At 32.2% G+C, this 26,352-nt stretch overlaps 2 protein-coding genes across 2 annotated transcripts; one reads left to right on the plus strand and one right to left on the minus strand.

The window, feature by feature from the left end:
• The first annotated feature begins 16,724 nt into the window (after positions 1–16,724).
• Positions 16,725–21,173, plus strand: LOC133194425 (mitochondrial inner membrane protease ATP23 homolog). Its single transcript, XM_061330384.1, has 6 exons — positions 16,725–16,908; positions 17,485–17,530; positions 17,725–17,806; positions 19,679–19,810; positions 20,033–20,116; positions 20,923–21,173. The coding sequence occupies exons 1-6, from the start codon at positions 16,725–16,727 to the stop codon at positions 21,136–21,138; spliced, it is 744 nt and encodes a 247-aa protein (XP_061186368.1). The 3' UTR covers positions 21,139–21,173.
• A 1,010-nt stretch (positions 21,174–22,183) lies between these two features.
• Positions 22,184–23,695, minus strand: LOC133194426 (uncharacterized). The gene is made up of 5 exons (XM_061330385.1): positions 23,594–23,695; positions 23,307–23,400; positions 23,023–23,154; positions 22,534–22,598; positions 22,184–22,393 (listed from the first exon to the last, which is right to left on the minus strand). The coding sequence occupies exons 1-5, from the start codon at positions 23,693–23,695 to the stop codon at positions 22,193–22,195; spliced, it is 594 nt and encodes a 197-aa protein (XP_061186369.1). The 3' UTR covers positions 22,184–22,192.
• Positions 23,696–26,352: the final 2,657 nt, after the last annotated feature.

The following is a 26,352-nucleotide window of genomic DNA, read 5'->3' on the forward strand; positions in this document are numbered from 1 at the left end:
CATGTAGTATCCAGTAAGCATTCATAGTGTATATAACAAGTTTACGATGTGAAATATTTTAATGTCTTTTTTTTCTGTTTTTCATAATATGGAATTGGTGGTTTTTAAAACATCTGCTTGACATTCGAGAAAATTCTATGATTAATTAATGTAATCCAAAGGAGGGAATTAACTTCGAGCTTCTGTCATACAGAATTCCCTGTATGCCGTATGCTCAGAATCATCAGAAACAAATGAATATTTTGAACATCAAGTACATGTATTTGTAAAGAACCAAAAGCAAGGGATTTTAGTTTACACTAATACTGCATGTACGAAGATGAATAAAATACATGTATCTTGAATTTAAAAATCAAAACAAAGAAACGATATTCTGAAAAAATCTTATAAAAATGAATAATATTAATGATTCTGATTGTTTTCGTAAAAAAAAAAAAAATTAAAAAATGGTAGTCAGAGGCAAGGTTTTGCAATAACGTTCAGAAAATCTACTGTTTCCTTGGACGTCTTCACAGATAGACGTCACTATTTAAAATTTAATTGAGTCTCATCCTAGTTCTATCTAGAGTACGTTGAACAGAGCAATGTATATATAAATCTACAAAACATGTAGCTGTTACTGAAAGGACAGGTACATGATTCTATAGTAAAAAATATTGCATATCTTATCCGAGAAATGGTTATGACCGTAGATGTATAAATTTATAGATAGGAGTTTGACCTCTGGAAAACTCCTCTGCTTTTAAAATGACATGTTTACTAGCTATATGACTAAACAAACTTAGCTGTGTAAATAAATTTGTTTTCAAACCCATAACTTAAACTTATAATTTAGGCTGTTTTTCTTTCACACATATTTGAATTAAGGATGTACAACACACCTACCGCAAAAATTTCCTGTCGTTTAATTTTCGCTATTTTTGTATATCTTATACATTACAATATCTGCTATGTGTATATACATTTTGGTCAAAATCGTTCTAGCCGAATTTGGACAGGAAGTTCCTAAAGTTACCCCCCTTTGGCTGATCACGAATACAAAAAAATTTCAACCAACTAACTATAAAATCCCTTATTTTAAGATATTTAAGGTTAGCCTAGCTGTCAAAATTTGCCGAATCGTTCGTTTAATAATTAAACACACAAACAAAGTTCATTTGTAGAGGTACACTTCGAGAAAAACGATTTTGAAGAATTTAAACTGAAAAACTATGGTTCATTTTTGCATTGAAAAATGCGTGATTTTCAAATAAAATATTTTTTTATGAAAAAATCTGTCGTTTAATTTTGAAAAAAATAATTACCTTCTTGTAACTGATGATCAAAATGTTCTTGATAATTTTTTTCAAAATTTTTTAAAGGACGCGTTTTGAATTTATAGCGGAAAATTTCTCCTCCCCCTCTCTCCGTAAGTTACGTTTCTCACAGCGTCTTTCAGACTTGGGACGAAAGCAATGCTATGAATCTACAAATACAGATAAAAATTCCTAGCTGGAAAATATCTTATACTTAAAAAATGTAATGTACATTATATTTATCACAAAAATAAAACTTTACATCTGCATTTAAATGAAGATGAATAAGCAATTTCTGAAATTTTAAGACCCCCCCCCCTCCTCAATTATTCTCTGCAATGCAGGACATTCGAGCTTGAAAAAAAAAAGACATTGGTTACGTCTACAATATATATATATATAATTGGCATATTGAACTTCTAAAGTAATGTCCTTCATTCGTGTTTACAGATTAAATATTGACTACTAATATTTTTTGTTATTCTAAATATTAATTTTTTATTTATATTCAGTAAAAATCTAAGGATTTTATTACCACGTGTCGGTTTGGAGTTCATGCACACAGGTGCAGTTTCAAACCTTTATATGACTTCTACTTGCATTGTATATTATTTTTTAAGTGAACCAACAGTGGTGTATGTACAACTCTCTTGTGATGAAAATGGAATATATGTACGTATAGGTTTTAAATTATTTCTGTTTTCAAACGAGAGCCCCCCCCCCCCCCGGATATTGTATCCTTCTGTTGTTTCAATAAATGGAAATGATATTTTCGTCCATATTAGCTTCAATTGTACCAAATTGTAAATTATTTATCAATATTAAAATTATTCATGTGCCTGAATCATCTACAATATCATCTACATTGGTATCAATCGTTTTGTTTTTATTCGAGGAAATGCGAACTGAAACTGTTTACGGTAAAAGATTTAATTTCTAAATGGGGTGCAACCGTTGTATTAATTTCAATAAATAATTTTTCACTGTTGATACTTACTTTAATTTGTATAAACTTTGGCTTTCAGTTCTTGTGTTCCTTGCAACACACTGTAAATGTATCTGTGTATTTGTGAGGGGGAAAAAACCCATAATTCTTCGGATAACAGGAGAAATAACTCAGCTAGGTGGAGGAAAGACATACACCTCTACATTTTTACAGTTGTTTCTCTTCTTTTGAAAACGGTTACTCTTTTTCATTTTTTTTTTAAAGAAAAGAAAAGCAAGAAAATGTTTATTTTCATAATATGATAATATTTAGACATACCGGTAATATTTATTCTCAATGTTATGCGGCCGACTGTAACGGGAAAAGCAATGTAGAGTAGCATTTACATTTTTAGATTAAAACATTGCCTTTGTGTAGGCCTATATCATAAATACAATATTAAAGAATTAATTTACTAAATTCAAATTAAAGAAGGAACGTACCGTCTTTTTTTTTTCTTTTTTATGGAGGGGGGGGGGGATTTATTGCAATTGCGCAAATGATCAAGGATAGGATTTGGTATTCCTAAAGAAACCACAATAAAAACCTCTATTCTATTTTTTACATTAATTATATCGGGATCGTATCGCTCGTCATTTTGTCGCTTCGTAATTAACGTCAAATTAACGTTATGTTAAACGTTTTATTGAAATCCCAAGAGTTATCTCCCCAAGTGTGTTGTACGTCTTTAAGTTTACAACTTTTATCATCTTTCAAATCTAAATCTGACACCCCCTCCCCTCCCATTTCCCTCCTTAAAGTGCCCACTATTGCTATTTTTGTCTTGTTCCCAACAGGAAACTCTGGAAAATCTATGTGTTTCTGAAAAAGTTAAAATGGGGACACAAGTTGTTAACACGACCTTCTGTTTGAATCAAAGCCAGTTTTATTGCAGTAAAACATTATTTACATCCTTTAAGTAACAAGAAGCAGATATAATCGTTTGAACATTTTATTGTGAGTTTGAGGAAATGCTGGTTGATTGAATATCATGCTCAAGCCCGAAAAATCTGATGTTTTTAAGTCCGGTTTCAAGGAATTGAACAAATATCTAAATAAAATACGGCATGTATGCAAATATTTACGAGTTTCATTAAAATATTTTATTTCGTTGTGACATAAATTGGGATTGAACAGCAGGCATGAATACCTACATGTACGAGGGTTGTCCGGTAAAATCGTGGACAAGTTCTCTAGAGTAAAAACTATTCAACATTGCTTTCTATGATTTTTGTATAATTGTACTCTCCACAGATCAAGGTATATCTAATACAATTCATGTAAACTTCACCGAGGTTTTAAGATAAATTATTAGCTGCAATTCACATAGAATATTATAATAATCCAAAGAAAGAGAGAACAGAAGGGAAAGATGTACATGCATGTATGTTGACTCGGATATGGAGAAATATTCCAAAGAAAAGTATTAAAGCATTGAATTCATATTTTGGGTTTAACAGCACCTGGATGTGCCGACAAATTGAATACCGCGCATTAGCGTATGTCAATGCACTTCATGTATTTAGTTTGTATTAATTCTGATAAGTACATGTATATAAACTGAATATATGGAAATCATCCAATACATGAATAAAAAATTAAATAGTTTTTTTCAACGAAAAGCATGGTGTACAGAAACTTACTCCATTATTATCCGCTGTATATTATGACAAGACAAAAAATAATCAATGTAAAATTTCATACTCTATTTTCCTTTATCAAAAGAAATAGCCCACAAGCGTACATGTACAAATACGGGTCTCCCATGTACATCCTTATCGAATTTTAGGAGATGGATTAGTATGAGTTTTTGTAATTTGTTTCTATAAATTCTTTTTTTTTGTTTTGTTTTGTTTTTATTACTGTGTGTTTCTACTGTCAGTCTGTGCATGATTTTCAAAATTTAGGACATTTAATTTCCTACAAACACAGAATAAAACTTACTGAATGGATTGGTATACAATCTTTAAACTTAGATTGGTTGTATATAATGCAAATATCCTTCTAAAATATTAAAACAATGTAGATTTTCTACGATGTTCAAAGTTCTCACTTTTTGTTGTTCTCCATAATAAGCTTATACATTTTCTTAATCACTTTATAGGATATAATTGAGAAAAGGGGCAAAATAAAGAAATTTTCTGTGTTAAGCTTATTCATTTTACTTAAATTAACATAGATTTTGTGTCTATTCTCTTGACCTTTTTTGAAAATAAATAAGTTTTAAAACAAAAATAACTGCATTTATGATTATCAATCAAGGATTTTTTTTACTGGGGGTGGGGGTGGGAAATGGGGATGGGGTGGGGGTGGGGGAGGTATCAGTCCGACTACGTAATGCATATTACACATATACACCGTACACTTTTTCACACTTATCTTTTGATATCAGTAATTTCTCATCTTTTGAACATATCAGTTTTGTTTCTAGTCCAGTTTTAAAAGTCTGAATTCATTTTCGAAATACCTACAGGTATGAGCGTTATTCTTTGCAAATTTAGAGCTTAAATATGAATAAATTTGGCATGTTCTACGCATCATTTTATACACATATATACATGTATATATATTAACCGAAGATTATTTTTAAACAAATGTTCAGCTTTCTCCTTTCACGGACATTAACCCAGTCAAAATGTCAGAAGAATTGAGAATATGTCCCGGGACGGCGTATTCGGGACAAGATTTAAACAGCGACGAGGGCTCGTTATCAGAGACAAACAAGCTCTCACATTCCACTAATTACACTTTGTAATTAATAACAAGGTGCGCGGATAACCAGTGCGTGTTCCCGGCGTGTCGTCCAGACCTTGTACAATACATACAAAACAAATCCCTAGGCCCTAACATACAATCAATGGGAAATTGTCTACCTAGGTCTTTAACATTAATTAATATGACAAATTCAATCTGCGGGATAGTGACATCTCTTTTCGCTTCTTTAAGATTTCTGTCGTTTATTTTTAATATGTTAAGGATAAAATGCCAAAACACGTAAAACCGACTTTGTCACCTATTAATTTAATGATAGGAGGGGGAGGGAGCGTTAAAACAGCAAGATACAATTAAATTGAAATCATTGCAGAAAATTGTCTATTTGCATTAAATTGTTTGTATATCAGATTTTTCTCTCAACTACACTGTTTTCTATTTACTGTACTAAAATGCTCTCCCATAGGCTTTATATGATATATGAAAATATTGTTTGCTCGCCTTTGTAGATATAAGAATAGTGTTTGTTTTGTTTGTTTGTTGTTTAAAGTCCCTCTCGAGAATTTTTTTCACTCATATGGAGACGCCACCACTTGCCGATGGAAGACTGCAAATTTTGACCTATACTCGGCACTTAGGGCCATTGAGCAGTGAGGTACCTTTTTCGTGCCAGCATCTACTGCGACACAGGAACTCGGTTTATACGGTCTCATCCGAAGGACCGGTCTCCACGTCCCGCAGTTGATTCGAACCCGCGACGTAAGGATCAACTCCTTACAACGCGACTTTAGAGCAGACGCTCTAACCACTGCGCCACGCGAGTGACGAATAGTGTTTGGTAGTTTTTGTAGATATGAGAATAGTGTTTGCTAGTCTTTGTAGATACATGTATAAGAATAGTGTTTGCTAGTCTTTGTAGATATAAGAATAGTGTTTGCTAGTCTTTGTAGATACATGTATAAGAATAGTGTTTGCTAGTCTTTGTAGATACATGTATAAGAATAGTGTTTGCTAGTCTTTGTAGATATAAGAATAGTGTTTGCTAGTCTTTGTAGATACATGTATAAGAATAGTGTTTGCTAGTCTTTGTAGATACATGTATAAGAATAGTGTTTGCTAGTCTTTGTAGATATAAGAATAGTGTTTGCTAGTCTTTGTAGATACATGTATAAGAATAGTGTTTGCTAGTCTTTGTAGATATGAGAATAGTGTTTGCTAGTCTTTGTAGATACATGTATAAGAATAGTGTTTGCTAGTCTTTGTAGAAATAAGAATAGCGTTTGCTAGTCTTTGAAGAAATAAGAATAGTGTTTGCTAGTCGTTGTAGATATAAGAATTATAATGTTTGCTAACCTTAGGTATTGACACTGACAATCAGACACCAGGTGTCAAGGAGAATATAACCTTGGTCACAGAACTGTCAGAATTCTCTGTGGTTTCATATCTTAATGGATAAACAAAATGTCACTGACCATTTTGTATTTATTAGAAAGGGGAAAAATATCAGGCAATATGACATAAAGGTGATTTATAGGTAATAAACAAAATTCACACATTAAAAAAAAAGCCAAAAAAATTCATCATTTTTGTTTGAAGAAGCATTCTAGAGAATTATTGTATTAATACTGCTACGTGTACTTCAACAAATGAAAAATTATGCACATAGAATGAAAATATCCTTAGTTATTCATGAAAGAAAAAAAAAATCCCCTAGAAATATGTTTGTGAATCGCTGTCAATGGCATGTGTGACCTTTTCTGTATGTAAAGAGATTTATATTTTCTGACTCATATACACAAACATCTGTACATGTACATGTATGCCCGTTGTTGAAAACAACGGAAATAACAAGGATACCTCACAAATACTGGAAGACTAGCTTTTGAGGTGACATGTGGTCAGTTTTACATTTATATTTGTAGAGGAATAGCTAAATCTACTTAGACAACCCATTTTAAAAACCTATTGCAATATGTTATCTGATAACGTCATATGCAACGTAGCAGTTTTAATCACACAGCTCTTGCAGTGTATGGTATTCATATAGATTATCATTATTATTGATAATAAATATCAGTATTTTTGATACTTGAACATTTCCTGATCACGGTAGTCTACCGAATGAACCTTGTTTTTATCATACATTTAGAATCTTGATTGTGTAATAACGTTTATTGTTTTGTAAATTATGTATATCTTATTTAAATAGAATTCAAGTACCAAATCGTCGCAGAATATGACACAAACTTAACTGCTAATTAGCATTCATACTGCCTTCTGGTGTATATTAAGTAGGTACATAACGTCATAAATTCGGACGAAGAGATAGGTCGACATATAAATGTGCGGTGGTCCCCCAAAACCACAGAATTCAGAGAGAATTTAACCAGAACCATCAGTCAAGGAAAGAGCACGGCGATAATTTAAAAGTAAATAGAGCCAATTAAATAAGTTTGTTTATGGGTTGATCGAACATCATTCTTTACTTTCTGACACCCCCCCCCCCAAAAAAAAATGAGGCGTCACATGTTTGCTATAAGAATTGTGTTAAAGATATATGTGAAATATTTCCAAATCCAGTCTGAAAAGCAAGTGAATTTTACAGAAATTCTAATTTTCATATATCACAGTTTTCAAATTTGATTCTTTATGCAAAGCTTTATTATACTTGAGTAAAACAAATAGGGCATTTCCCATGGCCGTAGGAACCGGGGGGCACGGAGGACATTGCATCCCCCCCCCTATAATTTTGCCCATATATAGAATAGTATAGAAAACTTAGCTACTATGCTTGTGCCCCCTCAATAAAAACGTCTGCATGAAGACCATTTTTTTGGCTTTTCGTAGTTGATAGTGCCCCCAGCAACTGAAAAATGTATGGCTGCGCCCCTCCCCCCCCCCCCCCTGAAATTGCTTCCTACGGGCCTGTTTCCAATAATGCGTTTAATACAATGTACGATAATGCCGTTCTGTATTCTGTTCAACAACGGATAGATAAATGTTAATTAGTATGCACACATCATAAATAACATAATAAAAATTACTCTGACAGCTTATGATCGATGCTATCAGAAAAGAAGTAAAATTTGCATATAAACGTTATTGAATTCCTCCCATTTATTCCTATCTGTATACATTGTAGCATTTTTTTAATATCTAAATAGAATGAAATACTCTTTATTTGCCAAACATCATATAGCATCATATAGAGGCCCCGAAGATTAACCATTAAGACATAGTTTACATTTAAAATGGAAGAAGACGGAACTACATGTAAAAAAAAAAATTGCCTGAGTTCGCATCATACACTTCGGTGTGAAACAAATTTTTGCCCTCCTTGATAATGACCTTAATTCAAAAAACCCACAGTCATAGGTTTCATAGTAAAGTTGAAAAGTGGCCCTTGGTCTTTTTTCAACAGCAGGTCAAAGTTTTGTTACAGCGGCACATATATGGAAATGACAGAATCAAATAGATCTGTATATTACAAATCGTACTTTTTTAATTTGATTATGAGAGAACAAGATTTCATTAAGTGTGTGACAAGAATACACGTCTAGTTTTAACAGAAAATTAAGTGATACCAGATTCTAGATCTGCCTCTAGTTGATATTTTTTTCTGGTTAAATATTCCTAAGCGTGACTTGCTGCTGGCGCTGTATATAAATCTATATACGTCTTACGTAATATAACACACAATTTACCATGACAAATTGACTTTAAATGTCATAACAAATATTCTAAAGAATAGATATAGATGTCTTGCTTGTCTGACTGTTAAAAGAACAGATTTGATTTGCAGATGCATAAGCTTCACAGAATATGCATTATTAATAGTTTAGTTGTAGATCTGGCGCTATAAATACACGCACTTTGGGCCTCAAATATAGATTTTTACATTTAAATTCTTTAAATTGCCTTCCATCTGCCATAATACCGTAAATAATACTCTTGAAGATATTTTTATCTTTTACAGTGTTCATCAGATCGAGTCCTTGTTTGTTCAAATTATCCTTCTTTAGGGATACGCTATTTTAAAACTTCACGTACAGGCCCTATTCATATTAATTCTAATATACAAGATATTTTTGTAAAAATAATTTATAGCAAAAGGTGTATCTAAAATAGTATTAAGGAACGAACGGGCCTACCCCCTACCCCCTCTGTCATAGCAGGTACGTGTAAGTTTTGAGCTGGTTTTATGGTAAAATATTTTTGATAGAGCTTCCCCCCCCCCACTTTTTCTGAATATAGTATTTTGCTATAGGAAATTTTCCTTAAGATGCTAAGTGCCCCTCCACCCCCTTACTTTTTGTTGTTGTGAGGTAAATTCCATGATTTGGTCAGGTATTTATGTTTGTTTGTTGTTTGTTTGATTTTTTTTTTTTTTTTTTTGGCTTGTCAGACTTTTTTGGAAGTTGTCCCAGCCCCCCCCCCCCCCCCCCCCACTTTTGAAACCTTGCTACAGGCCTGGGGTGTACAAGAGCATTTATTTATACACAAACGTCTCGCTGATTTTTTTTTTAAATCTGAGTACATACTTTTGTTTATTTTAAAACCGACTTCGATGTGTACATGTAAGGTATTTCCAAGTGAATCGTGCGAGTATAAGGGCCGATGACCTTAAGGGAAGCTAATTTTTGTTCATATTTGCTGTACAGGGGCGCGTCACTATGATAAATGAGTTACTTGTTGTTTGGTTTGGGATACATGTATGTTAAAAAGGACAAGGTCACTCACTGACCATCAAGTAAAAGGAACGTCTACGTCACAGGATATTTTAAGCTAGTCATCTGTTCCATCAAATTGAAATATTAAAATATAATTTCTGGTTGTTGAACCCTTTTTTTATTATTTTGTCTGAATGTTGAGAAAATGAGCTGATTTGATACTTCTATACATGAACATGGGGTGAAAAAAATGAGTTTACTAGTAGAATAATAGTACGAGTATACACTCATTAAAATATGATTATTTATTTTAGCACAAAGTCTTATTTTAAATTCACTACCCAAAATCTTTACCTATTAAATCTAAAGTTTGACACTTTAACCAACAATTCTGAGTATGATTTACTTCATGATATTGCAAGAAGAAATGTGTTGTATTTTACATGTATATCTTTTTTGCGGGGATTTTAAATCGATCGTAAAATTATGTTTACTTCCCTTTCTCATGCTCTACATGGATGTGAACATCGTACATATTTTATAGCTAAGAACACTCAGTGAACTCGAAATTAGAAATTTGACAGGTATCTAGTGCTTGTCTCAAAATTCAGGTATATACTGTATTAAAATGTAAATATTCAAGTGTGGGGAAATAGAAAAAAATATATATAAAAGGATTTTTAATTCCGCAATTCTTTTTGTTTTTAATGTGTGCTTTCTATCCTCAAGACTTAAAAATGAAGTTTATAAAGAAATATAGACTTTCACTTCTGTTCAATAGGTATAAATGGATTACCCGCACATGATCAGTTGACCTTGCAGAGTAAATTGACACTATCATTCACACGATCCTACACTCAATTTCTAGTTAGAACAGTGTCCACAGCAAAATCAAAAGCTGACCAAGTAAGCCTAGTGCAAATGAGATTTTTTGAATAGAGAAATAAATAAATAAAATGGTGTTCAACGCAAACGGTACATAAAAAATGGTCCTATCTATAAATTTTGGAATCATTTACACTGTATATTAATTAAAAGTTCTCCTGGCCACGCCATTCAACTAATCGTGCGTGAACAATTGGAACCAGTTGTTACAGACCAAAAAGGGGAACTATGAATGTTGAAGAACGTTGACTCAGCGCAGACAATCTTTATGGCAAGGTCCTTGATGAACATATCTCGGCAGGTGAGAGATTGGCACCTGTCATCCAGGGACCAGACTTGGCCCCGGGGGTGAGGTTTACGACTTTATTGTGACCAGAAAGTGCTATCGTTTGGCCGAGTGTTGCCTCCGATTGATTTGCTGTTCATCGATTTATGACCATCTGATCGCCGCGGAAATGGCAGAAAATTGTTAGCTTGTCCAAACAGACTCCAAAAAAGTACAGCAGAAAGGAATGAATGTCAAACAAAAACAACGAGAGAGAGAGGGAGAGAGAGAGATGTAAACTCGCAAAGTGCTTACATATTATGTTTATCTATTTGCAGAGCTGTAGCTATCTGGTTGAGAAAATTAGGACTGTGAGAAAAACAAATTTTCTCAACCAAAGAGCTACGTACTTTTCTGCAGCTAACACGATTTCCTGAATTTTTTTTTTTTTTTTTTTTTTTTTTTTTTTTTTTTGATCAAAAATCTTTGTTGACGTATGTTCGGTTGAAATCTCGAGACGCAGTCAGAACATTGGCGAGACAAGGTATTCGAAAAATCAATAAATGTTGAGTTTTTTATAAATTATCTGAAAGGATGACTGCACTTAAGGACATGCTGAATTTGCGACAAAATAATCTTTCAAAACAAGCATTTTTCTTTTCATTGCAAGAATGATCAACATCCAATCTACAACTTTATGTAATTACGCTTAATAAAAGTGTGTATTTACGAAGTTCGAATCTGTTTTCAAAGGCAGGGGTCATCACAATTTCTTGAATCTCCGTTCAATAATGAGGACGCCCACTTTTTTACTGACTTTATACATAGTCAGCGCATGTTTGTCTATTGTTCGCCGTTTAACAGTAGTTGTATATTTGCATAAATAATAATGTATCAAAAGGAGATTAATAGACAAACATGCGCTCATGGTTAAAAAGAGAAAAAAATGCTTCTTCTTACATTCGCTCTCTGTGTTGTAACCAAGGATTGTGACATGTTGAATATTATAATTCACCACGTGATTTCTTACTTCAGGTAACTTTGTAAATACTAAATTCCGACACGTGACTTGTAAGGAAGCATGTTTTGTGCTAACTAGGACATTGTGTTCGAACACATTAAGTCATCTGGCATTGATATAAAATCTGCTTTAATTACATTGACGTGCTCATATTGTTAATTTCGTTTTGAAACCTTTGTCAGAAGTGTATTTATGCCATACAGAATGGAGAGGAGATTGGAAAGAGTGATCACATTCGCTTTTTCAAACATGTCATTGTTATTTATCAGCTGTTTATGTAGTCTAATTTTAGAGCCATTCTTACAATGTTAGCTCCACCTCTCATGCATATCTAATGTTCAATCAAGGGCAGGTAAGTGTAAATTCACTATATTTGGAAAGCAGTAAGGACAAAAAACATTGAATCATTTTATTGTATCACAGTCTAAAATCATTTTAAGATTAAAATGTGCTTCCAAATTGACAGTATTCTTTCATAAACATACAAAAGTGAGATAAGGTTTAGACATAAAAGCAGCACAAGCAACCGAAAAAGACCCAAAAACAGGCGTTAAGTGCAGTCATCCTTTCTAATTAAATTTATAGCCTATATATATAAGTTTATGGTTATTCTGTTTGTAATGTGAATTAGTTTACCCCCATTTATTGTTCCTCGGTATTGCTATATTTTTGCGATCAATGAGATCATTAAACAGAAAATTATTACATTTTCCTACCTGTTCCCTGGTTTATACAAATAAATTGCATTCAGGATCAATCCGTCATCATTCGTCTCCTTTATTATCTATCTTTAGATACAATTAACTTATTTTCAATTAAGTCTTTAAAAAAATCAAGAAAATGTGAATTTAAAGCAAAAAATTCAGTAAATGATTAAATAAATTCAATTTGCTCTAATTAGTTGTTAATGAATTGACATCTTTAAATTAAAGAAACGTCAAACGTTACAGGGACGAAGTCTTCTTAGCGTTTAACTGTTTCCTTGAGAGAGTAGTTAATTATTGATTCTTCAAAGGTTGTGTTCTGAGAGAGAGAGAGAGGGAGGATGTTCTGTTTATAGAATCGGTCTATGTGCTGTGCAGTCACCAGAATATGTACCTCGTTTCACTTCGCATTGTTAAAAATTTGATTGAAGACAGATGATACAAACAAAATATGGATGTCTGGATTAGTATATATATTTTTGGAAATGATGCAAATAATAAATTTCAAAAATATTAAAAAATCGTAAACTTTCTTAGATGTTCAAAATTCTATCTTTCTGCAACCATCCTTTATTAATCTTTACAACTTTTTGTCACCTTAAATCCTTTTTGTGAAACTTTGAATGAAAAAGTGACATGGCCGTAGGAACCGGGGGGGGGGTGCACGGGGGCCGTGCCCCCCCCCCCCCAATAATTTTGCCGATATATAAATTACTATAGAAAACAGAGCTACTATATGCTTGTGCCCCCTCAATAAAAACGTCTGATGACCCCCTTTTTTTTTTGCTTGTCAAGGAATTTTTGGTTGATAGTTCCTCCTCAACTGAAAATGTATGACTGTGCCCCCCCCCCCCCCCAAAAAAAAATGAAATTGCTTCTTATGCGGTTAAACTCAATTCATTTTACTTATACAATGCCTTAAGATGTTATTTTCAAGATTTTTTTTTAAGTTTGTTTATATCATCTGTAATTAATTATCTCTGTTATGACTGAGATTTATAAATGAATGAGAATTCATCAATTGAAAAGCCTCATTTCTCTTCTTCCTCTATTTCTTACACAACTTGATCACCCCTTCAAAACGGAGATTGTCACTTCCTGTTAATTTTTTTTTTTTCAAATTAAATGGTGAAAGTCTTTTTAAAAATGCTAATTAATTCATTTCATTATCTCGTATTTTAGTCATTATGTAGTATTTTAAATTTTGCGGATTTTAATGTATAAATAGTCGCAATTACCTCTATAAATGATGATAGTTAAATTAATTATCTAGATATCTAACTTTGACATTTCAAACTTTAATTATATCAAAAACTTTAGGATAACTTCTAAATAGTACATTTGTAAACTAAATACGTGAACTAATGTGACAGCGATATTACTAAAATCTATTAAAAGTAGATTCTATTTCTATGGATGAGTAAATGAATTCATATCGTGCATAAACTGACCAATGTATATCGTTTAGATATCATGATAATGTACATGTATTCTATGAAGTACGTTCAACACAAGAAATGCAATATTTGCTCCCTTTTGGATCCGCACCTTCGTTTTAAACGATTTAAGGGGACATACAATAGTACCTAGACAAAATAACACCTTTGCAATTTTACAGACAATATTAATATTATTACCTAGTAATAATTACATTATTGTCGGCCATCTTGAAATGAGAAAAATGTGTATTTATGATACCTCGCGTTACCCCTGGCGCTGTAGAAACAGCCTAATGATTACATTATTGTGTCACGTCACACGAGGAAGTCGTGAGAGCTCTCTTAATTATCGAATATCATTAAACACATTTCTTCAATCTCATTTGAATTCACTCATTCCAATAGTATATGAAATATCGAATTCATTTACGTATACCGAATAACATACATGTTTTTATCATCAAAATATTATTATGCGTGTAATACTGAATTTTTCCCTGGTAACAATATATTTTTCTTTATATACATGTACATAATGTATTCGTAATTTGGCGTTCGACAAGGAGTTCCTTTCGGGTATTGGTTATTTAAACATTTATATTACTACTGAATGACAACAAGCTTCTTTTTTTTTTTTTAATTTCTTGTTTTTTTTTTTTCTCCTTTAAAGAAGGTTGATTACAAAATTTAGAGATGAATTATCGACATTGTCTTTAAGGAATTTTATATAGATATTGACATGTCAACTTATAGATCCTTTAATTAAGAAATTTATCTACAGATAGATTGTAACTACACGTAGTTGATATTCTGACTATTATATTTATACTTACAAACCAAATATTGCGGTAGTTCTTTAGAGTTCTTCTATATATTGGTCGTCACCGTTAAGAGATTAAAACAATCACATGTACAACCTGTTAATCCAATAAATTAAAAAAAATCCTGAGGAAAATATCGAAAAGGATTCACAGATAACTTCCCGAAAGAATTCACACACTGTTCTCCTGTCACAGATCCTCAAAAACAACAGTGCTAGCTTTTACTTATCTTTTGCATACTGAGACCGCAATAATCGCCCGGGGGCTAGAAAATGACAATTTTGATGCATGACTCTATGACAAGTAACAGCGACCGTGTTTTACCGTATCACTAGGTTTTAAGCGTTTCCCTTGCTTTATTTTGTTGTCTTTACATGTAAAACAATTAACATTGCAAACTACTCTGGCGGATAACAATCATAAATGTGCAACCCCGCGATGCACTGTGGGCGTCTTTTTATGGTAATGCATTTAATTATCACATTATTCGAAGTGATTCTTGTAGATTTGAGAATCGAAATAAAATCAAATCAGAAGAAATCAATCGTAAGAAAATCTCCAGTACCACTGCCACTACTACAATGTACTACTACCACTGCTCGATGATTCAAGTTTAAAGAAAAAAAAATAAAATTAATACATATTTTGGTCAATGGATATTATATAGATATATGAAATAAGGTATACAGAGTATCCCCTCCAGCCCCCAAAAAGAGGAAAAAAAAAAAATTAAAAATAAAAACTTGTGATCATCGTATGAATTTTTATGGTTAATGAACACGACAGAAATAACAATGAAGTCTTTATCTAAACAATGATAATACGCACACACTTCAGTTTGCCTTAAGTACCTTGTAATAAAATGCTATATAATCTTAAGTAGATTTCTCTCATCAAACGCTTTTTACGAAGATGATAATGTAATGATGTTGCAATATCACAGCGTAACTAAAATTTAGAACAATTATCCTGACATCAAATTAATGATATCTAAAATTTCGTATATACAAAACTATAGAATGAAATACTTGAAAATTTAAAAAATAAATAAATAATAGTACTAACTTTAATCTAAAAGTAATGCACGGTTTATATAAAGCTGCCTTAGTAAATAATTGTGAGATCGTTTTTTATCGACAGGTCCGTAGAAAGCTACGGGAGGGGTGGGACTCCACGTTTGAATCAAACTCGGGGGCTCGAGTACGAACCCCACCCCTACCCCCTTTTCCTCGGGCTATTCTACACTTTTTATTTTGATATTCATAAATTTTTATGACACATTTACAAAGTATTCCAATTGGAAAAAAAAAATATTTTTTTATTTTTAAAAAAGAGTTTTAGTCAGTGTAAATTTTATACAGGATTATACAGGAAAATAAAAAAGATATAATTTATGAAAGATAAGTCTAACATACCTGGGGGTACGGAGCGTGGATGGGGTCCTTTCTCTCCCTAAGCACCCGTGGAGCCGAACAGAAATTTCTTTATAAGCCCCCCCCCCTCATGAAAGGTAAAAAAGTCACAAAACACTATTGAGCGGGGATGATGGGGTCCTCTCTCCAAGCACAGAAGTTCCTTGATAAGCCCCCCCCCCCAAAAAAAAGAATAATATAACATATAATGCAAATTTGCATTTTTTTTTTTCAATTTTTTGCGTGGTATGTACATACTGACATTATTTTGTGAGAGAGGGGCGGGGTGAGGTCACTACTCTACATGTACATGTAACAATGTGCTTTAAAAATAAGAAAAAAAATCAAAAAAGGTTCTTCCGTGAATTGTTGCTGGAAGCATCGAAAATATTCAACTCAATCATTCTAGCTATAAAAATATATTCGATTTCCTCTAGACGTTCTCGGCATAGAAAGTATGCAAATCCGACATCTTCAGGAACGTATTGACAAAAAAAAATTATTGTGAGAAAAACATGAAGGACGAGTCCGATGAAAAATCAACGAAGAATGAAGGACTCCGAGAATCATTTGAAGAAGATTACGGTTACCCACTTTACCCAGAGCGAAAAAATCCACAACTCTATAAAGAATATTCCACACTTAACAGAAGATCCGTTACTGTTATAGAAAAGAAGATAGTTAAATGTTTTACACATTGTAAGTTCCCGAATTTCCTCGAAGAATTTCACAACAGTAGTCCACTGAGTAGAATCTAATTTTTATATTTTTAGGATAGCTTTATATATCAACAAGTACGAATATACATTAAAGTATTTAGTAAAGATTGAATATAGATTCTAACTCTTTAAGGAATGTGTGTCAGTGTCTACAAAAGTCCTGACATGCAGAGAGATATTCGAATTACTGTTAATTAAACGTGTAACTGTTTGATGAATAATGAATTCTTATTATTCTTTAAACCCTTATAATCAATTTTACAAGTGCAGGACAGACTAGAAAACAAAAACTCCCAAATTTTGTTAAATTCAGATATATCTTTTCTGAACTAAATTTTCTGAATTTTGTTGTGTTCAGAATTTAACAAACTAAGTTAGTATAACTATGACGATGTTTATCTTTGATATACATGTAATCAAAATCAAAGAGAAAATGTTTAACAAGAATCCTTTATGTCTCTGTAAAATTCTGAAAAATAAAGCTTTTAATTTTTGGAGATTGAATCAATATACATGCGTATACAAACATATACACTTACACATGTATTTGTTGTAGGCCCAGAATTACGAATATTAAGGGAAGCTCTGAAGGATCATGGATGGTAAGTAATAATTAGTATCACAACAAATAAACTATTATCTGTAATAACTTGATTCTGAGAATTTAGATTTTTTTGTTGAGGGTAACTTAACTGACCATAATAAAGGAGTTTACACAACAACAATTGGAAAAATAAGAACAAAAAAAAAAAAAATCAAGTTCATTAACATAGCTTTTTTCCCTTGTTTTTGTCAGTGATTTTAGCTTGAGAAGAAATATTTCAGTGGAGAAATGTGAGAAAAAAGTCAGTGGAGGATATGACCCAAACACAAACCAAGTAAGAAAGAAGTCTGAGGTGGAGAGCTAGGACTGACCAAAACAAAAACTAGGTGATGAAAAGGTCATATAAAAGGTCAGATAAGAGAAGTCTCTAGTACATACAACCCAAACATAAACCAAGTAAAATGAAAATCTGGGTGGATATGACATTCAAACTTGTTCATTATCAGGAACATGATTAGACTCAAAAAACTTTGATGATGGTTAGATTTTAGACATTGAAATTGAGTCTGTATTCTTTTAACTGTTATAAGTCACTCCTGACTCACTTCAGCAGCAGTTATTGGATGTACATGTAATGATGTTTATAGAGATTTTTAAGCACAGAACTGAATGTTTAAACAAGTTCATGTTTTAGAACAGATTTATTCCCAAGACACTTTAAGACCCAGCTAAAAAGAACTTGCATGAATTATGCATCTAGGGATAGATGATGCATTTAGGGGTTCACATTACCAGAACAGTTCCTTAGTATGAGACTTTGCCTTACTTATAATTTACTTACTGTAGAAGCACAGATTTTTGTGGGGATAAAATTTGGTTAATTTGTCACCTTTAAAGGGTTCATGGGCATTTAATTTCATTGTTAATTGTTAACAATGAAATAAACGAAATTTAACCCCTGACAAATATTTCTGCTTTTACAGTATAGTGGATTGGTGTTGGCTCACATTGTGTTAAAAATTTGCTTCATCATTTGCCCACTGTTTCTTCAGCCAATTTCCTTTTGCTCACCATTTGCTAGGGGTGTAACGATATATCAATATACATGTACCCGTGCACCACAATACAGAAAAAAATTGTACTGAAACCTGTGTATCAAGATATATAACAATTTTATCAGTTTATTATTTCTGTTTAGTTTTACCTCATAAAAGTGATTTTCTTTATAAATTTATGCTGTTTGATTGTGTTCTCAGCTTATTAAATGTTACATAATGTATTTGTGAACTTGATGAAATAATCTTTTTTTTAGTTTTATCCTTTTACACTATGATACAGATTGAGTTTCCCATTTCAGAACAGAGACACACAAATTATGTAAAAAAAAATTACCCGGTATATATAGCAAAACAGTCCTAGTGTATCATGATATATCACGATGTATCATGATATATCACGATAAGCTTGATATCACTGCAGTCCTACCATTTGCTTCCCCCTGGCATACTGTTTGTTCAGTGATAACAATGGGCAACAGAGCATCTCCGGAACTGTACATGTACAATTACAAATACACAATCAATACACTTAAGTCTGCATACTTTGTAGATAACACTACACTAAAGGTTATCAATTTGGAATCTTGGGTTAATAGTTCAATTTTCTGTTTATCACATTTTTATTCCTTTATATCATATATGTACTACAGTGAATATAGCTCATAGGATATCATTTTCCTATCCATGGTTGTGACATCACAATGGTTTATGCATGAATTTGATCATCATATATTGTGGATTTATATACATAAAACAGTGTAAAACATAAATTAGCTATGTGTAAAACATGTGATTAAAAAAATCTCCCATGGTTTGTGGTTGAATATGATATTTATCCAACTCATGTGTTTTTGTAAAAAAAAACAACTCATTGGATAAAAAAGCATATCCAACCACAAACCATGGGAGATCCTATATACAGTCAAACCTCGTTATCTTGATCTCGATGGGACCAAGAAAAAAACTTCAATATATACGAGGATTTGAGATATCAGGGGTAAAATACTTAAAGAATAAGTGGTTTGGACTTCCAAATCACTTAGACATATCCATGGATTTGAGATATCAGTGTTCGAGATACCGAAGTTCAACTGTATAAGTACATGTTAGATTTTTAATATTAACTTTTAGTTTTTTGTCCTTTATAGATTGTACTTTGTCACACTAACATTCCTCCCTCGGCCACATGTAAACTATTGTTCCATGAAATGACACATGCCTTTGATGATTGTCGAGCTAAAGTTGACTTTACCAATATTGAACACTTAGCCTGTACAGAGGTAAGTTCTGTGGGACTGTCGTATTCATTGAAATTGATCATATTGCATAGCAAGCAAAAAATATGTTAAATCCATTATAAATAACACTGTCATAGAAAATAACCTTGAATTTTCAATAGAAAATATTAATATTAAGCATTATACCTATTTATGCATTAAAAAAATATCAGAGTGCCCATGAAATAAGAAATCCGTTTCTTTGATATAGTTTTTGTTTTACAGATTCGTGCTGCAGCTTTTGCCGATTGTGGAATCATAAGCAGCCTTCTGAACAATACGGGTTTTGACATCAGAAACAAACACAAGGTACGAGTGTGGTATACCAGGACTGATACTGTTTTCATTCTTCTTAATGTTGTATATAAGGTAAATAGAGTCGCATAAGTAGTGAAATGCAAGGGAAGTAACTCCGGTTTTTAGTTGAAGTTTGTCTTCTGTATCCATTTTCAAACTGGTGCATGTAATTAAAATTATTGCATGTTTGACTTCTCCAGAGCCAGTGGGTCCATTTTGAATAACAAAGCATGATCCTTGGATAATGGGATTCAGGTTTGGTCAAATGAATTGCTATGCACAACACTCTTCCCAAGGGATGATAATTCATAGATGTAAAGTAGGTTATGGTTAGTTAGAATTATTGAAAGGTACTGTCAAAATAGAAAAAAAGTGTATGCACAAAAGTAAGTTTGTTCAAATTATGGCTCCCAAGCGTAGGGTAGGGAAACAGTACAGGGGTCCTATGTTTCATTTATGAATATTGAGGAAATGAAGATGAAAATGTTCAACTTAAGAGACAGCAGAGTCATACTAAGTGATTTAATATGCAAGCATCCCCATGTACATGTATTGTGGGTTTAAATTTCTTCCAATCATGTTCCTTTATGAATAGTGTGGTTCACATTGGTAGAGTTGTATAAAAAATAATAACCTTCTCAAAAATAACAAAGTCACAGTCAGTCATGTTAAGAAAACGTTCTATCTTGCGCACTTGACATTGATGAATATTTGTATGGTTTGGTAATTTGTTGTGTCAAGGGATGCAGGTTTAAATTTCATCACCATTACCAATCTTTGAGAAATCTATATACAGGATTAATTTGTACATTTGACAGGATTGTGTGAGGAAGCATGCATTAAGATCTATCCTGACAACACGGAATATTACAGAAGAGAAGGGGAGACAAGTTATAGACGGTGTGTTTGACAAATGTTATAGTGATGTCACACCATTTGATTCTCATAAACTCTCAGATGGAGGCTACTATGATGAATACCTCAGGATGAAAAACCAGGAAGAAAGCAGAATTCCTAAATTTAGATTCTTCTAATAAAGTCATTAAAATGGTCAATTGTGTCCCTTTTACTAAGGCAGGATGAGAAAGGTGTGCCGTTCATAACTTTTCAGTGAACTTAAATATAGAGTTACATGTGGCAGAGAGAATGATTCTATAATAGCTGAGCGTATATATGTATTTTTTTTTATTCTGCATTAGAGAACTAGACTGCATCTCAGGTTTGCTCTGTTTCAGTGGCAGTTCATTCTGTAACTTTATATTCTCCAATGAACCAAAAGTAAGCTGGTTCAAGCCCTGTTGTAGTCACTTATATTGTGTGTTGTGCCCTTAGACAATTTAAGGCACTTCATCTGCATTGTCCCAGTCCACCTGCTGCAATGGGTCCTGGTTTATGCCTAAAGAGAGAAATATAAAGGACAATTTTAGAATTTATTTCTGAACAGAAGAGTTAAATAATGTATGCCTTATGATTGTCCCTTTATAGTATCTAACTTGCTGCTACATCTTATTTTCCTGTTTCTAGCTTAGAATTAAACACTTCACTAAATGTTGAGAGACAGTTTGGGGGGACAAAATCAAACTCCTCATCACCCACGTTGGAATCCTTTTCCAAGCCATGAGGGTCAGTGCTTATACCCAGTTTCTGTGGTGCTAACTGGATGAAAGTCATTGACTTCCCCTAGATGGGGCAATGTTTATCAGGGAAGCAAAAACTACAAATTTGAAGATGATGAATGAGTTTATTTACATGAATCAATGTTCAAAATGAAGATGAGCTTGATGAATGGAAATATATGTGTTATTCTAAATAAAAATGATATCTGAATGAAGAAAAAAAAATTAAAATACTTTTAAAAATGATGCACTACAAACAATGATAAAGAAAATATATACATGTGAAAAATTTATGATGAACAGTTGATTGTAGATGTGATGATAATGACGATGATGATTTGATGATGATGACGATGATGATTTGCATGATGATGATGGCGATGATTGTTGCTCAGTAAAAGTCATGAATGACATGCAGCCCACAGTCCCAGCCTCTATCATTTTGTTACTGACAGTTCTCTGTTTCCACTAATTAGTTCACATCCTGGAACTTAATCATAAAAAAGTCATCTGGGTCATGCTGATCTAGCAGTTTCTTCAGTTTTGTAGTCATCCTCTCAACAAAGTTTGACTTTCTAAAGCGGAAAGTGGAGTCTAACTTCTGTGGCTGGGGGTCCTTGTTCTTGGCAAAGAAATTCATGGTTTTACTGAGGTGACTTTGAAATCTTTTGATCTGTAATGACATTAAAATCTATATTGGTTCTACTGAAACTGAAACTTAATGAGATATAGAGGATAATAAATTTAATATTTTTATACTGTTCTTACAAATTTTACACTGTTACCTTACTTTGAATACTAACGTATACTTACATTAAAAATTGTTTCCTCACTGTCTCCTAGGATTCTTTGATAATTTTCAGCAGCTTTTACTTTGCCTAAAAATCAAAATCAAAATTATTATACGATTGATTTATAAGTGGCTTAGGAGTATCATTTTACATTTAAAAAATGAAAGAAACATTGATTTTTTTTCTATGTATAACGTATATGATATTGCCCGTAAATGCTAGACTTAAATAGTTTTTGAGATTTACATGTCAAAAGGTTTACTTAAAAAAAAACTAGTTATTAGAATTTATATATATAAAATAAAGGTACATAATGTATAAAGATCGAAAAATTTAAAAATGGTTTGATTTTGCACATGCATCTTAAGATTTGAAATCTCAATTCGCATGAAAACCGACAATTTAAAAAATATTAACCTTGATTTTACATAGCCCTAGCTCTATCGACTCAAAATTATTAACATATTAGCCTTTATATAAAATTTACAAAGCACAGAAATATATAACGTACCGCTGTTGGCCAGATACAGTATATGTTCATCCCACATTCTTTGAAGTGTAGACAGATCTGTTGCCGTCACGGAATTCTTTTTCAGATCCTCCATAAATAAAAAGGCAAATAAAATGTACTTCTTCTGTTGATCTGTAAATAAATGATAAATTAAAAATAATAAATACATGCATAAAAGAATGGGGAAAAAATACAATATATGTACTATAACTTCATCCGATATTTTAATGAATTGGCACATGTACGTATAAAATCTCTAGGAAAGTGAGATTGATTTTTCTTACCAGAGACTTCTTTGTTGTTGGAGATGGAAAATCCAGCATGATTACTTGTCTCTTTCCCGTACAAGAAGATCAGGATTTGAAGAATATTCTGTCTCTGAAAAAAAGCAAAGAAGTTGATCTTTCTCCATCTATGGTCCAATTTCTTTCTCATTCTTTGATAAATTTTATTCCTTACAAGTTCATTTTTATTTCGTACTTTATTCATATCTTCAGTCGCTGTGGATGAAAAATACAGGCAGTGTTATCACTTAGTTAACTAAGAAAACATTTTAACAATTAGAGCTTACCGCAGGCATCATTGTCCGTGTGTTAGTTTTTGACACGTATTCTAATAAGCTTGATCTTAAGCGCTGCTCAAATGTCTTGTTTGCAAGTCTTTGAGTTTCCATCTTTTTCAGTCTAGGAATGTCCTCGAAAATGTCTCCGTGAGCTTCTTTGTAAATAAAACAAGAATGGTTCGCAACCTTTGTGACGTCAGTGTTTTATGACGCATTGTTATTATGATGTCATCAAAACTTCCAAAACCTCTTTCGGGAAACTTTCCCGTAAACTGTTATTGCTCGAATTTAAGGCGGACTCTTCACTAACGTATAATTATAATTTATTTATTATTTAATACCTGAAAATAGTGTTTAAAAAATCATCACTGTACACTATATACACGATCTGTATGATCGCAAAAAGTATATCTTTATATACACACTTCTTTCTTTAATAGGAAATATGTATCCCAGAGATGAATTTTTTAATCTGTTTTGCGTGACTGATGATCGATTTTTTCCCCCATGAAAATAGGGGAGATGGCGGTGTATGTTGGGGGGGGGGGGGCTGAGCGGCCAAAATGGACCATTATCATATTGTGAATGGCTGATGGAAACATATACAGTACCTGAATCTGCTTACAGTTGTTGTTGTTGTTGGGGGTGGGGGGGGGGGGTATCTAATATTTTGAAAAAAAAAAGAAGAGATATGAGGGTTAATAAATCATGATTTTATCATAGTTACTCCACTCAGCCTCTTTTCGAGGTGAAACTCCCTTTAGCTAAACTGTGGTCATTTATAAATGCGTTATCACCATCCGATATGCAAGAATTAGATTATATAAATACTGCACATGTAGTTGAAGGTAACATTGAAAATTTTCAGCCCAAGAAAACCATTGCAAACCGAGGTGCAACAACATGCAGTATTAATTTTGTTACACTGAATCTTTTATACAAATACAAAGGTGAAACGCGCGCGCATCGATTCTGCGGGCACTATTTTCTTTGGAATATCTCCCGTCGTCAAGCAATATTGACTGTTGCTAAGTTCTATCGCGCTTGAGGGCGTGGTTTCATCATTCAGAGGGTAACAGTGTTTTTTAACAAATTAATGTTTCTCGACAAATAAAATTCAAGTAATTTACATGAAAGTTTATACAAAAAATATAGAGGGTGCATTTCTTTGGGTAGATTTTTCTAAAGTCATTTCTTTCATTTAGTGAAATTTTCTTATTTCATTTTGACGAATTCATTTTTTTTTTCATTCACAGTTTAATATATATATATATACATATATATATATATATATATATATATATATATATATATATATATATATATATATATATATATATATATATATATATATATATATATATATATAAATAATTAGTAAATTAGTATTTTATAACTGACTGAATTTTTCCCCCACATATTTCATGTGCTTAGATTTTTTTAAAGAAGAGTATAACTATTAAATAAGTACTTTTATTTTTAATATTTGAATCTTTTTTGCTATTGTTTTCACAAGTAATCCTTCCTTTAGAAAAAAAATATTCCACTTAAATGAAATTGTAATACATAAGAGATTTGACATTGAGACCACTGACCAGACTGGTAACAGTGTAGTAGCAACGATATTTCATCATGTCATATATTTAATGCATTTTGTATAATGAAAGAAAAAATGAAATTCAAAGCAATTAACCTGTGAGAGAAAAAAATTGGTAAGATATATCAGTAAATCAGCATACTGAAATTTGGACTGGTCAATGTAAAATGATACAGCAAGAGTAGATACATATAAGTATTATAATTTTATTCTCTCTCCTACGAGAGGACACACACACAAAACGCACAGCTGAATAGTAGTAGTCACAAACATATCACAGTTTCCATAATTCTGGACACAACTTCAAAAAAAATACTCAGTAAATCTTATAAATTAATAACATCTAATTTCTGTATGTGTAAGATAAATTACACGTATACAAAATACATTGTATGTGCAATGTTAATGTTCTATTTAAACTATCAGAAGCTGCTCCTTCGATCAAACCTTAGCTGAGGTTCATCTGGCCAATCAAATTCGAAAGGACTTAATACAAGGAGCTTATTCAGTATAATTTTAAATTTAAATAAGACTGCTATGTGATACTGTAACATATTTTATACAGGACACATCCAGAAATCACAGCTAACATGCACATGTATACAGGAATAAGCAAGAAATTGCGTTTAAGCTCTTTAAAACTTTCAATATTCATCTGTCATCTGTGAAATTTTCTTTCATAGCACTGTGCACTAACCAAATCAATGACACAGAAAATTTGCAAACATGTATATATATGGTAATTACTAGTATATCAATATGTTTTACAGAGATAGCATATTCTCATTGAAAAGTGACACAGAATGACAAAAGATCATTATTAAATAAAAAAAATATCTGAACATAATAAACATAATTAATTTTAAGAACAAATAATAAAAATTACCGGTAACCAAATAAATTAATTTTATGTGGTTGTTGGAACACCTTTAATTATTTCTCAGCCTTTATAAACAAACTTAACCATCAATTAAAAAGTAAACCTTTGAAAAGAATTCATAATTCTGTTAAATAAACTCTAAATACGAAAAAAAAAAAAAAAAAAAATCAAATAACATAAGACCATAAGCATCAAAATTCATGTTTGTCATGTATAACTGGTATCTAAATCATGGTAGACAATATGAGTGTTATTTCTACAATGCCAACATTCTGTTAAGAATATGATCTG

The sequence above is a fragment of the Saccostrea echinata genome, unplaced genomic scaffold, assembly GCF_033153115.1.
Source record: "Saccostrea echinata isolate AGI-Se365-2 ecotype Australia unplaced genomic scaffold, CSIRO_AGI_Sech_v1 ptg000029l, whole genome shotgun sequence".
NCBI lineage: Eukaryota > Metazoa > Mollusca > Bivalvia > Ostreida > Ostreidae > Saccostrea > Saccostrea echinata.

Coding starts and splice junctions, on each gene's coding strand:
- LOC133194425 (XM_061330384.1), top strand. CDS start 16,725: ATGAAGGACGAGTCCGATGAAAAATCAACGAAGAATGAAGGACTCCGA. Junction 17,531..17,724: donor GCTCTGAAGGATCATGGATG/GTAAGTAATAAT, acceptor TGTTTTTGTCAG/TGATTTTAGCTTGAGAAGAA. Junction 19,811..20,032: donor AACACTTAGCCTGTACAGAG/GTAAGTTCTGTG, acceptor TTTGTTTTACAG/ATTCGTGCTGCAGCTTTTGC.
- LOC133194426 (XM_061330385.1), bottom strand. CDS start 23,695: ATGGAAACTCAAAGACTTGCAAACAAGACATTTGAGCAGCGCTTAAGA. Junction 23,401..23,593: donor CACGGACAATGATGCCTGCG/GTAAGCTCTAAT, acceptor GCTTTTTTTCAG/AGACAGAATATTCTTCAAAT. Junction 22,599..23,022: donor ACTGTATCTGGCCAACAGCG/GTACGTTATATA, acceptor TTTGATTTTTAG/GCAAAGTAAAAGCTGCTGAA.